The sequence below is a fragment of the Lagenorhynchus albirostris genome, chromosome 4 (assembly GCF_949774975.1).
Source record: "Lagenorhynchus albirostris chromosome 4, mLagAlb1.1, whole genome shotgun sequence".
Taxonomy (NCBI): Eukaryota; Metazoa; Chordata; class Mammalia; order Artiodactyla; family Delphinidae; genus Lagenorhynchus; species Lagenorhynchus albirostris.
In genome coordinates, this window is record NC_083098.1 from 38,844,047 (window position 1) to 38,858,668 (window position 14,622).

Below are 14,622 nucleotides of genomic sequence, written 5' to 3' on the forward strand. Positions count from 1 at the left end.
AATCAGCTGAGGGAGTTAATTGACCTGGAAGAGGGCTGGGACATAGGTGTTGTGTAAGCTCCCCAGGTGGTTCTGTTATGAGGCCAGGATGAGAGTTACTGGGCTATAGAATGCAGGCATACCTCATTTTATTGCACTCACTTTATTGTGCTTCACAGGTACTGTGTTTTTCACAAATTGAAGGTCTATGGCAACCCTGCCTCAAACAAGTCTAATGGCACCATTCTTCCAACTGCAAGACTTCAGTGGAGGAAGTAACTACAGATGTGGTAAAATAGCAAGAGAATTAGAAGTGGAGCCTGAAGAGGGGAATGAATTGCTGCAATCTCATTATAAAACGTTCACGGATGAGGAATTACTTATGAATGAGTAAACAAAGTGGTTTCTTGAGATGAACTCTATTCCTGGTGAAGATGCTGTGAAGACTGTTGAAATGACAACAAAGGATTTAGAATACTACATAAACGTAGTTGGTAAAGCAGTTGCAGAGTTTGAGAGGGTTGACTCCAATTCTGAAAGAAGTTCTACTGAGCAGGGTAAAGTGCTATCAAACAGCCTTGCATGCTACAGAGAAATCCTTCATGAAAGAAGAGACGATCGATGTGGCAGACCTCCTTGCTGTCTTATTCAAGAGACTGCCTCAGCCACCCACCTTCAGCAACCACCACCCTGATCAGTCAGCAGCATCAACATCCAGGCAAGACCCCCCGCCAGCAAAAAGATTATGACTCAACGAAGGCACAGATGATGCTTAGCATTTTTTAGCCATAAAGTATTTAAAATTAAGGCATATACACTGTTTTTTTTAGACTTAATCTAGTACACACTTAATAGACTACAGTATAATGTAACTGTAACTTTTATATGCATTGGGAAACCAAAACATTCACGTGACTTGCGTTATAGCAATACTCGCTTTATTGTGGTGGCCTGGAACTGAAGCTGCAATATCTCTGAGGTATGCCTGTGGATTCCGTCTAGTGGGCTTCAGTTAATACATTATTAGCATTTTCTGATTTAATTCTTTTAGGTTCAGAATAGACTAATAAACTTGCTACCACTTTTCAAAATATAAATAAAATAAAAATCCTAGTGAAACTCACAATGAATCCAAAGATGACTGTGGAAAAGAAACCGCCAATGAATCCTTCCCAAGTCTTTTTAGGAGACAACTGAAAAAGGCCAAATAGAATTAGAAAGAGTTACTGCACTCACAAAACACACAGATACATATGTTCAATAAATTCCCATAATACCTTGTACCTCTCTCCTTCTTTTTTTCATATTGGAAAGGCTTTGCAACCCTTTTTCCTTCAGTCCATGATGGTGATTTATTTGTGCAAATCTCTCTAGTAGAGTCGAACACATATTAGGCCTTCAGACATCCTACATACTGTGAGTATGTTTGTTTCTGTAAATAGCCTCAATTTGCTTTTTTCACTCAAAGGACTATAAACTCTATGCTGAAATAATTGTCCCATAATGTTCATGCTTATATAAACCCCCAGAATAATGTAATAAGGATGAGACATATTCATTCATTCTAAGTATACACGGTCTGTGTTGACCTACTACTGATCAAAAATAGAATGAGTATAACAAAACATGGATTCTGCAGCACCCCAGATTTTCATATATTCCCAAATGCCAAGCTTACAACAGTCCTCTTTCTGAAATGGCAAAAAGCTCCATAGCCCTAGGTACAGTATTTGCCTCACAAGTATGCACATATCCTCCCTCCTTTAGTCACTATATATGTCTTTCTCCATGAAGAAACATATTGGGCTTCTGAGAATACTGTTTGTTTCAAATTCCGGCTATTGTTTATTAGTCCATGGAGCATTCAGGGAGAGAAATCTGGAGGAAAGTCTAGAACTTGGTGAAGCAGGGGCAGGAGAAAAAGATTTAGGAGTAGACAGTGCTAACTGGCTGAGGTGCTCTGTAAGATAAGGACTCAGTATGGGGCTATGATCGTCAGGAGATCACTGACGGCCTCTGTGATGTTCCTTTCAGTGGATCAATGGGAACAGAAGCCAAATAAATATCGGAGGGAAGTTTCTGAGATAGAAATGGGTGATATGCTAAACTACATGAGCGCTTGTCCTGAAGTTTATAAAGTACCAAGGCTTTCTTGACCAATCTGACAACAATTCCGCCATAGAGAAGTGACTGATATACAATGTCTCCTAGGATAATTCAATATTATTGTCATGAAGTAGGAGTTGACTCAAATTCAGAAGTGCCTGCTGATTATTTTAAAGATAGCTCATCGAATTAAATTGACCCATATCATATATATATATTTTTTTTATTTTAATTTTTTTCTTTTTGTGGTACGTGGGCCTCTCACTGTTGTGGCCTCTCCCGTTGCGGAGCACAGGCTCTGGATGCACAGGCTCAGCGGCCATGGCTCACGGGCCTAGCCACTCCGCGGCATGTGGGATCTTCCCGGACCAGGGCACGAACCCGTGTCCCCTGCATCGGCAGACGGACTCTCAACCACTGCGCCACCAGGGAAGCCCCCCATATCATACTGATTTAGGGGTTAACTTGCTTAATTACATCTGCGTATATTATACAACTAATCCAGCCTGGTAATTCACTAGAAATTGATGTTCAAAATCAGACAGTGAGATTCTTCTACAGCCTCTGAGGGCTCCTAAGCCAACAACTTCTCAGCTGGTATAAAATCCTTGACTACTTCACCACTTGCTCTTGTGCTGAAATAAGCTTTAGAGACTTTAAAAATGTATATAGCTTACTGGCCAGTATCCCCACAGCTCAGCTTAATGCTGTGTGCTGGACTCCTATGTGGGGAAGAATTTAAGGAAGGTGTTTTTGAAGGACAGGCCGTCCACGCACTCCTCTAGGAATGATAAACTATCCTTACATCACTCTGAACAAAACAGGTTTTCTATCTCAACAATTGTCTCAGTCCCTCCATAAATGCCTTCATGTGATTACATCAAAATAGCCAATTAATGCATTTGTCAGAATGTTATAAAAGACTTTGCCCAATATCTGAACTGAGTGAATCCTCTATGTAGCCCCAGCGTGAAAAGCTTTTTTATTTTTATTTTTAAAAGAAATCAGTTCTAGAAAAAGGTCTGTTTTTCCATGAGGAGTTGGTTTCTTTCTTTCTTTCCCAAGATGGGAACTGTATAAATTACTTCATTTTCTTCTTTGCCTCCACTGACTGTAAACAGAACCAAATCTAAGGCAAAACTACATGGTCTCCTCATGTGTACTTTCCTGTCCCTTATCTTCACTTTTCCTTATCACTTGCATCATTCATCAGTGTTTTATTGTAGGACCTCAAATTTTTTCTTAAAACAAATTTGGGTATAAAAGTCTTTCAAATGGACATGAGTATGTGACAATGGTATAATATACACTTTCAAACAATCTGGTGAAGGAGGAGACAAATGAGATGGCTTGAGAGGAAAGCAGAGTCAAGGACAGGCCTGTTTAGAGGGTTGTTGGGAAGCAGAATAAAGAACCGCACAACAGCCAAGGGAAAGAAACCAGCAAAAAGATGACATGAGCCTTCACGAGAGAGGGGAAATGACCAAGGAGCCAAGAGAGTATCTGATGAAGAACCAGACGGAATCATTGGGAAATACAGATCACTGCCTCTGCACTGTGGCTGCTGAGGGCAACTAAGGAAAATCAAAGCACCTCAGAAATCAAAAATGTGCAACAGCACCAAATGGCTGGGAATTTCTCCAGTGGCTAATCTTTTAAGTTATGGTCAGGGTTTGCTTGTGGTATTTTTCCATTACCTTAATTAATGGAGTTCTTCCAAAAAAAAATCCAAAAAGGTAAGCAGTTATGTCATTGCAAATAACACTTGATATTGGAACAAGGAACCTTAAAAAAAAAAAAAAGTCCGTATGATTAAGTGGCAACTATTTCTACAGCTTATGATTCATAATGAACCAATGCAATAATCCTTTGGATTACATTGCAGCCTAGCCCAGAACACAGCACGTACTAAAAGATTAATTAACAGACACAATAAATACCAACCAAATTTGCCCATTTAGCAATTAAGCAGAGCAAAATCTATAAACATACGAGAATATTGCTAATGAAAATATTAAATAATCAACTTAACTTTAAAATTAAACAATCAATTTCTATAGCTATGGACTTTCAAATTTCAGTTTTATGAGGAATGCCAACTAAAAACTGTCACTCGCCATCTGGCTCTACAAGGATTAGGTCACTAGCCACTGCAGTCGCTGACCTCCAACACACCCTGAAAGGAGTTCAGCACTGAGATCAGGAATGAGGCACTTGTGTGCTCTGGGAAACACTGGCAGAACAGTCCTTCAGAGAGTTAGATATTTTTTAGGAGAAGATTTTATGAGCCCCATTTCTTACATCTTCTCATATCTAGAAAAGCACTAAAATCATTAACGGAGGCATCTGCTCCCCATGACCAGCAGCAACCTTCTGCCAAAATGTGTGCTTGCTGGCACGTGCCCCCTTCACTAAAACCAAGTATTACTGACCTCCCCTCCGACCTCTTCGCAGCAGGTCCTCAGAGCTATCTGAGAGGCTGTTCTCCCAGGCTATAGTCCTCATTTGGCTCCAAATAAAACTTAACTCACAACGTTCACGTTGTGCATTTTTTTCAGCTGACAGGAACAAGTTACAATGGTATAATTTTTTAAAAACAGCCTTTCAAAAGAGAAATGAGTCAATTGTTCAGACAGTATAATCTGATAAACTTACACCAAGCTCTTAATACAAACTCCTTCAGGAAAAATTATTTTAATACTATCTTAGCCTGTAGTTGCATTAAAACCCTACTAACTGTACAGAACCTACTAATTTCAGTAACTGCCTCCCATCAACTAAAAGTTTGTATATGGAAGACAATCTTAAAATGATTCCAATTGTTTACACACACATACATATCTTGGTTAAAAAAACACAAACCTGTCAAGGGAACAAATTTATCTTGATAAACCCATCAATTATAGAAGATTTTAATTACTGTATTTTAAAAGAATGTGGAGAAAATATAGTCAGATTTCTTAAAATCTTAAGTTTTTCTCCACTCTTATTTTTAATTTATAATAATTGTTATAATTTAAGTTAATTTTTAACTGATAAAAATGCTTTCTGAATCTGCAACCCACTGCTTATATAGCAAGTAACTCCAAATACCCGAAATCTGGATACCAACTCCTATTATTAAGGCAGAGTAGAACTTACCCAACTTTCACATTGTTTGCCGAAAAGCAAACTTTCCCTTTTTTCTTTTTTTTTTTTTTGCATCCCACATAAACAATACACTCTTTTTAAACACAATTCTTTGTTTTTTTAAAAAAGTCATATTAAGGTGTAGTAACACCTGAAAATGTAATTAATTGTTTGGTGCTTTTATGAGGACTTCCTGCATTTTATTTGAAACCTGAATAAGGAAGTTTTCCAGTTGTTAACAAAGCATTTGTCTTCAGTTGTCAAACAGTAAGCAAAACTCAGTAAGCTATTTTAATGGAATAGAGCAACAACAAATGGTACATTTTAGTAGAAATCTGTAAGCCATTGTCGAATGTAAAAGAGCTTTAAAAGTGCTATGACTTAAATATAAAGCAGCATAATACTGTCCCCTTACCATATCATGCCTTCAAACAGATTTTGGATGACAAGATGTGACTGAGTAACTGTTATCAGTAAAGTGACATGAGTCCATGCGAACTGTTAATAGCACAACAATACAACAATTAGTGAACACAACGGATCAGTGCAGCCCACGAAGCAATTCTGAAACACAAATTTCTAGCATGACTGTTGGTCACATTTCATAAGATAAGGTCATACAAAATAAATGCCGTTAGTAAATTATATTAATTTTAGTGCCTACTGAGATCTGAAAACCATGAACACATTTAACAAAGTAACCTTAATTTATACACAAATCGAATGCTAATAATATTGAGATACACTACTAAGTTTAAAAAAGACATATTAAAAAAAACATAATCTTGAATCATGAGATTAAAATGATAATGAGAAGTTTATGCTGTTGCTATGGCATTTAGATAGGAGCTAAAACTCTACTCTGGCTGCATTCTCTAGTTATTAGAAGTGCTAAAAACGATTTTTCTCTGAGTTCACTATGGTACCATTTTCCAATAAAGAGTTATTTCTAACTTCAAATGATTCAAACCAGCAGGGATCAATTGCCCTTAAACTCAATCTTTTCATACTTGAAAGTTGATCTTCACAGCTCTGTGCAATGACAGTACTCCATTTCAAATTTCAAAGTCCTCTGTGTTTCATCAATTCCATCTAGCCTGAGAGATGGCCACTTTAACCACTTTTAGCATCATTAGTATGAGCAAATTGTGAACAAAAAGCGCTAACATTTCTATGTACTAGTCTCATAATTTTTATTGGAAGTTATGACTTTTCAAAATTCTTAGGATTTTGATTTATTCAAAATAAACCTATTTTCCATTTCAGCAAAAAATATATTATATTGGTTGGGTTTTTTTTTTAAATTTTCATCTGCTTATACAATCCAATTCTCTTCTACCCTGATTGCTTCCAAATGCATAAATGATTTTTTCCAGTAGGAACCATTTATATTTTCATAGCAGATTCTAGTATTTCTAACTGTCTTGATGGTTTCTAGATTTTCACTGAGAATTCTACTCTTTCCTCTCAAGACCCCCAGAAATTAGAAATGTAAGAAATACTACAATTTCCCAGCTATGGTGCTCAGCAGGATGTCTTAATGGGAAAAAGCACAGCATGAAAAATAGGAAATATACCCCAAATCCAAAACAAGCCTTACTAATACATGAATTCACAGATCTAAATACTACATTTTGCGTTTTACAGTCTTATAATTAGCTACCTTTTAAGGAAATAAGAGAAGGTCATCATGTACAATGATAAACTTCATAAAACACTGAACACTGTTCAATGATACACCGAATGAAGTATCTTTGGCCATGAAGAATCATGTGACTGTATAACTAACTATAGCTGCCAAGAAAATGTAAGCTCTGTTCCCCTTATGCCCAGGCTAAGGGCAAGTGAACATAGCTACTTTCCATACAAAAAGATGGTAGATGTTTCCAAGACTTACCAACTGTCCAGGAGACTGTGGAAACACCTCAAATTTCTACAAATTTGGGGAACCCAAATACTTGAATTTAATTTTATAGCCTTTGAAAATATTCAAAGAAAAAGTTTTTAGGAAAACTTTGGAAACAGTTAAAATTTTTAAATCCTCAAAAAATTTTCAACTTCAACTTTTTATATATAATAGTAATCCAAAATTCAAATATCCCTCACATTTAGGCAACTAGAAGATTAGATTATATCTTCTCACCACAGAAAAAAATAAAGGTAAAGGTTTTTATTACATACAGTGACTACAGAATAATGGTTAATACACACCATATAAAACTGCAGACGATAATGTTTCTTCACCAAGCTCAGCACAAACATGCAGAAACCTGTTCAAGAACAAAAAACATGGCTTATTGTATAATTTGTTACAAAGTTTAAGATTCACTGAGCTCATATAAGCCGAATTTCTATACCACATCTAGCTATGCTTTAGCTACTCACTCATACGCTCTCCTGCTCTTCTATTAAGCATTTTAAGTAAAAGCTTCTAGAGGGAAATGACCCTGTATTCTTCAAAATGCCTAATATAGTCCATGGCATAAATTCAATAAACATCTTCTACATTAATTAAGTGAATTAGTCCCTTGCTAATGTGTGGACATGGAAAAACAGATCCTGAATTTCAGTTCACTAAAATTTATTTGCTAGTCAATCCATCAAATGTCTGTGTAGAATGTTTCAATCTCTATATAATATAAAAATTAATAATAATTATTATGGCAGCTGACATCTACTGAACACTTACTATGTTCCAGGCTCTTGTATAAGCATTTGAGAAGCATTAACTCATTTAACCCTTCCAACCTTCCTATGATGTAAGTACTCATTATCATCTCCAATTTACAGATGAAGAAAAATACACAAAGGACTTCATTAATTTACTGGGGATCACAGCGCTAGAAAAGAGTTAAACCCTTAGATCCTAATGACTCTCAAGAGTCTTGTGGTTCCATAAACTATCATCAGCAAGATTCAGGTTAAGAGTGATTTGAAATTTCTCAGACCCATGTTATAATAATTACAGTAAAACATAATACTCTTAATAATTTCATGATGTACAAACAGTATTTGTGTTTCTGTTTATATCCTACAAATTTATTACCATAAAATTTTACTAAATAAAAATTCTACCTAATGAAATGAAATCTAATAGTTATATACTAAGTAATGGGAGGCAATATGAAGCACTTTTTGCCCAATATATCTGTGAAGTTTTAAAGATAATTATTTTTTTACAGAAGTAGATACTGGAAATGCATAAGCCAAGTTTAATTTCAGCTAAACAGCTACTCATGCATTCTATTCTGCAATATCTTTAGAGAGTTCTCTAAGATAGAAAACGAACTGTCACCTAATCTATCCCATATGAAATAAAGTACTAGACTTTGTATATCTAAGTTATACTTACCAAGGCAATTCTACCCACTGGAGTAAGCAAGGTTGATACTACTCTGACCAGAGCAAAGAATCAAACAGCAGCTGCCGGCAGCTATTTTTTGATGACCGATTTGTAATGTCAGTGTAAAGGATAATGATAAAGGAAGAGAATGCACACTGGCTCCCAGATCCTACCTCACCTCCTATTTGTCAGCTATAGAATCTAACTGATTGAACTGCAAAAGAAATATGGAAACATTCTCTGAGTAGAGGCAAACTGACAGCCATATGTCACTTTCTTGAGAAAAAGAAAGAAAGCAAGGTGGGGCAGGGGGAGATTAAAACATGGAATTCATGGCACTGAAATCACCAGTAGCATAAAAGACCTCTTTAAAAATCATTGCTTTTAAATTTCTCTTCAATAGCACGTAGATTTATTTTTTTGCTTAAGGAATAATGAAATTTCTATGCTGCTTTATGCCATTGGTCCATGGTTAAAGGTAGATTGGACTTGGTTCAGAGGCTAATAGGGTAAAAGCAAAGCAGAGGCAAGACAGATGCCTCTGGACCCTCCCCTTCTGTCCAAACGGACCTCTCTGGCTCTCCCTGCACAGCCTTGGGAATCTCTCAACATCATTAACTATGAATTACCTCTTCACAAATACTAGTACAACACGTTTGGTTGGTCTCTTTCTTGAAATTATATAATACCATTCACCCTTAAGCACTTCTTCAAATAAAATTACCAGCAGACTTATTCAGTACTTTCCTAATGATGATTTTTATCCAGGACAGTCTTGGCAACTCACTTTTACCTGATCCAATTTCACTGTTAAATCACCCAGTAGCAATGCAGCTGTTTAGGGTGCTCTAATAAAGGATATAATTATCTGACTCCTAGACACATTAAAATAATACAGTTCTCTGAATGTGGAAGAGGAGGATGTAAAGTGTTTTCCTAGCATATCTAAGGTTAAATATTATTTTCAAAGAAAAAGAATCCAAAAAAGAAACATAATTTTACTTTTTCATTCACAACCATCTAGCTATGTGTATATTTTATGTTTAACCGTGTAAAAATACATACATGCTATATTTCAATAAATCTATGGAAAGCATAACTTTATACATTTAGATCCACAGTTTTACTTTTTCCCCAATTAACAAAGAACATTTGTATGGTTATATTTCCAATTAAAATCATAGGATTTGTTACAGTATTGTAAACAAAAGTATTCATTGAAAAAGTTTCCTAACATACAGTTCTTGATATATAATTATGTTTAGTTACACTTACTGATCACCATTTATATAAACAGCACTGTGCTGTCCATGCAAAGATGTGTATATCCTGTTGCCCAGTATCAAGGAGTTCCCAGGTGGTTAGGGAGAGCCAGTTACCCAAAAGATTACAGACAATTATATTCAAAAAGAACAAAAAAGAATGAGATTTCTAAAGCAGTCAGGAGAAGTGAAGGGAAAAAAAAAGACACTGAAAAGTCCAAAAGATGGGATAGAGGAAATTTCCGAAAAAATGGACAATCAAAAAATATTTATGGAGCACTAGACACAAGATACAAAAAAATGGATAAGATAGTCATTCCACTCAAGGAGCTCATAATCTAGTTGAAGAGACAGGAAAATATAAAGAAATAATCAAGTTATTTTTAAAATTTCTTATTGGTGATTAACCAATTCAGTAAACACATGCAGTCCTTAACTCAAAAAACAAAGATGGACCCAGGATTAAATACTGGAGCTTACTGACTCATCCTTTACTTTCACATGGCTGTATTTTTCATTACACTTCCCTAACTAATCTAACTCCAAAACATTTCAAACATCATGTTCAACAAATTCAGAAGCACACTGCATTATGTGTGCCCATATTCAGCCACTAGAATACAACTGAGTTGTTTTAAAGAAGTTTGAACGTGCACTGTAGAAATTCACACAAACCAACCATTATATTGGCTAAGATAGAGAAAAGTTTTCTCTTAATCTGCACGGTGAGTTTAAGGTATAGAACAAGACTGATATGTGTATAGATTCTAATCATCTGAATTTAAAAACTGTAAGTGGTTTTGAAGATACAGTCCTTTATGAACAGTTGTTTGTGACATCTTTCAAAGATTTTATCACCATCCTTTGAGATAAAACATATTCAGGATATTTGGAAAAACATTCTTAATCATGCATTAATTTTAGCTATAATTTAATCTTATAAGTCCATTGATTTTTCTTGAATTCAAAGTATTATATTCAAGTTATAACTTACCCTTAAGGGTTTTTAAAAAGAAGTCAAAACAGTTAGCCATGCACAAATACAAGCAAAAACAAAACAAAACAAAACAACCAAACCACTAAACTTAATACGCCTTTAATATGCCTATCACTGGTTGGATAAAGAGATCTTAAGGTGATGATATTAAGGGTCCAACATCTTAAGCTTATTCACCCATCATTACTAGACATGTAATCACATAGTTGCTCTGGTTTCTAAAGAGCCCCAAATCCAAGGCCCCAAGATCTTTTTAAAACATATCCAGACTCTAGAGAAAATGTTGTTCCTATAATTTTCTTTTTGCTATCACTCAAATTCATTTTACAACAAAATTATCTAAGTGTCAGGATGATTTCCAGGTCCTAGTCAGTGAGTCATCTGGTATAATATTAAACACGTCATTTAATGTGGTGGGCCTTGGTGAGTGGGTCAGACCTGGATATACATACATTTTATTTTAATAAAATTCAACGTCAATGAAAGAGCTTGTGTTGTCTCTGGTTTTTAAATCTGCTAAGACCTACAAAAGTCATTTGACCACTGCAGAACTAAAATTTGGGCAGGACCCTTGGAATGCTGTTTAACGAGAAGAATTCCAGAGATTTTTATCAGCATAATTTGAGAGAAAGGTACAAATCTCTCAACAGAGCACACTTTCTATTTCCTTACTCCTGTTTTAAAGTCTACCTTCATTTGCTAGACTAAGCTCATGAATGTTGCTAATCACTTCAAGAATCACCAGTAAGGCCTCAAGACCCAGCAACCAAAACACTGATGCTGAAAAAAAACTCTCTAAAAAGCACTGTGTGTGGATGTGCATGTTCTCAGCCTCTGATCATTCATCTAGTAAATGTGTATTGGGAACCTAAATGCCAGACCCTGTGCTAGGCACTGGAAATTAAAAAAACAAGAGAAACATAAAGTGAGTGCTTATGGTCATTTAATAGGACCATATTTAGGACACGTGTAAAATGATAACAGATATAGAATACTATGAATAATTTATATTGTAAGTTTCATCTCTTATCCCAGTAGCTCCTAGCTTACTACAAAGTTGTGTTTTACAGAAACAGACTCACAGACATAAAAAACAAACTTACAGTTACCAAAGAGGAAAAGGGGTGGGGAAGGGATAAATTAGGATTTGGGGGTTAGCAGATGCAATCTATAAAATATATATAAAATAGATAAACAACAAGGGCCAACTGTATAACACAGGGAACTATATTCAATACCCTATAACAAACCAAAATGGAAAAGAACATGAAAAAGAATTTATATATGAATCACTTTGATGTACACCAGAAACTAACACAACATTGTAAATCAACTATACTTTAAAACAAAAAAAAGTTTTGCTTTAAAAATACTTCTGTAAGACTGTAATAATGTCAATATCCTGGTGTTATCTTACACTGTAATTTTTCAAAATATTACCATTAGTGGAAACTAGGCAAAGTGCATAAAGGACTCTCTATTATTTCTTAAAACTACATGGAAATACATAATTATCTCAACAAAAAGTACATTTCAAGCCAATAATTTGGGATACAAAAGCAATTTTTCATAGACTATCATAAATAGCAGTTGGTTTCTAAGATCAGCCCACAGTATTTTAGGTTTTTTTTTTTAAATTTTTTGGCTGTGCCACGCAGCATGTGGGATCTTAGTTCCCCAACCAGGGAATGAACACCCGTGCCCTGCAGTGGGAGCTCGGAGTCTTAACCACTGGACCGCCAGGGAAGTCCCATAATTTTTTAAAATTTATAACCCTCTTACTATTAAATATAAACCTCAGGCCAAGCCTACATTATATTTAGTATGAATTAGAGCAACAGGTTCCTATCTTGTCACTCTATTAACGTTATCCAACTCATCCTTCATTTAATTACAGATCTGGTTATATCATCTCTTAGCTTAAAATCCTCCAGTAGTTTTCCTGGGATAAAGCCCAAACTCTTCCCAGAATACACAAAGCTTCTCAAGACGGGGCTCCTGCTTACCTCTGCAACCTGCACTGCCTCTCACTGGTCCTGAACACGCCACCCTCTCTCGTTCTCAAGACTGTACAGCTGTTCCCTCCTCCTGGAATGCCCTTTCCTTCTGTCCACCTGGCAAACACCTGATTGTTCTTTGCTTCTCACGACACCTGTCATCTCTTCTTCAAGGTGTTCTATGGCCTTCCCACCCCCGCAAAGCAAGGCCCTCCTTCCCCTTCTTTATGCTCTTAGAGGTCCTTGTTCACATTCCAGCAATGAACTAGAGGACATGTGTCTCAGCAGTTGCAATACCCTGGAAGGCACGCTACCAGCCTATTTCCCTTGGTATCCTCAACACCATGTACAGTACTGGCACTTGGAAGGCACTCAAATGTTTGTTGAAGGAACAACACTGATGATTTTCAATAAGCTTCCATGATTCTATAAAAGAGCAAGTGGTAAGCTATGTCCATGGTGGAAATCAGTTAGAAAAAAGAAGAAATACTGATTTTGTTTTATAAAAGTAGAGTCAGAAATTTTAGGGAATGAAGAAACAATGACTGAAAAGGGTTGGTTGGGAGGCTATCATGTATACAATGTTATAAAAAGAAACAAGAAAGAAAATAAATTATATTGTCTTTACCCTCTCAATTGAGAAGTTATTTTCAAGTATACGTTAGAGCAAATGCAAAGCAAGGAAATAGTAGTTGCCTTATTTTCTGACATGCTACCCATCAAATTTTGCTGTATGCACATCAGATGTAACTGCAGATACGGAAAAAGTGAGATAAGTTTAGATGTGCCAATATAAAACCACAAATAAGCTACATTAAGTGGGAAAAAACAGGTACAGGATGGTCTGCTCTCATTTGTGTACAAAAATGAGGGAAGGAGGATATAAACATATAAGCTTGAATACTCAGATAATGTCTGAATAGTGGTAGGAAGCCCCTGGAAAGAGTAAGTAAGGCTCTGAGCAGGGAGGGAGATATCATGGAATACTCCTTTTCAGCCCGAATTTTTACTGTGGGAACGTATTATGTTTTCATTTTTAAAAACTAGTTTTAAAAAACCATCCTAGGGGGCTTCCCTGGTGGCGCAGTGGTTGAGAGTCCGCCTGCCGATGCAGGGGACACGGATTCGTGCCCCGGTCCGGGAAGATCCCACATACCGTGGAGCGGCTGGGCCCATAAGCCATGGCCGCTGAGCCTGCGCGTCCGGAGCCTGTGCTCCGCAATGGGAGAGGCCACAACAGTGAGAGGCCCGTGTACCGCAAAAACAAAACAAAACAAAACAAAACATCTAGGTAAGGACTCTTGAGATGCTTGGCTTTTGGTGCCCTCCCTATTCAGAACTCAGGCGTGGTGCTGAGAGAGCCAAGCCCCATGGAGAGCCCACACTCGGGTGCCCGGGTCACCAGCCAGCACTACGGGTCACCAGCCAGCACTACGGGTCACCAGCCAGAACTAACCGTGCCCGTGAGAGTGAGCCACCTTGGACGTCTAGCCCACTTAGGACACACATGACCAGCACTACCGCCATCTGACTGCAACTGTAGGGGAGGTCTTAAGTTAGAACTGCCCAGTGAAGCCCAGTCAATCCACAGGACCAGGAGAAAAAAATTAGTTGTTGTTTTAAGCCAAGGGAAAAATAAAATACTAATCAAGGATTTCTGTTTTTAAATGGTTGATTGTTCATGTATTACATTTCTTTCTCTTCCGTCCTGGTAGCCCACTAAATCATGTTAAAAGAAATTAAGGCAAAAACCTACAGAGCAAAGAGAATTGAAGAAATGTCAAGGAAAAAAGAAGAAAAATGGCTACA

The 14,622-nt window shown here is 36.7% G+C and overlaps 1 protein-coding gene across 3 annotated transcripts in view; it reads right to left on the reverse strand.

Annotated features, from left to right (window-relative positions):
- CDS1 (CDP-diacylglycerol synthase 1) overlaps window positions 1–14,622 on the reverse strand; it is a 69,119-nt gene that overhangs the window by 14,483 nt on the left and 40,014 nt on the right. For 2 of the 3 annotated variants that reach the window (XM_060147889.1, XM_060147892.1), the window contains exons 6-9: window positions 7,426–7,484; window positions 5,630–5,712; window positions 3,783–3,870; window positions 1,104–1,172 (exon numbers count right to left, since the gene is read on the reverse strand). In XM_060147889.1, the coding sequence (XP_060003872.1) occupies window positions 1,104–1,172; window positions 3,783–3,870; window positions 5,630–5,712; window positions 7,426–7,484 (299 nt within the window). The remainder of the gene's footprint in view (window positions 1–1,103; window positions 1,173–3,782; window positions 3,871–5,629; window positions 5,713–7,425; window positions 7,485–14,622) is intronic. The other variant, XM_060147891.1, reaches the window with a different exon arrangement.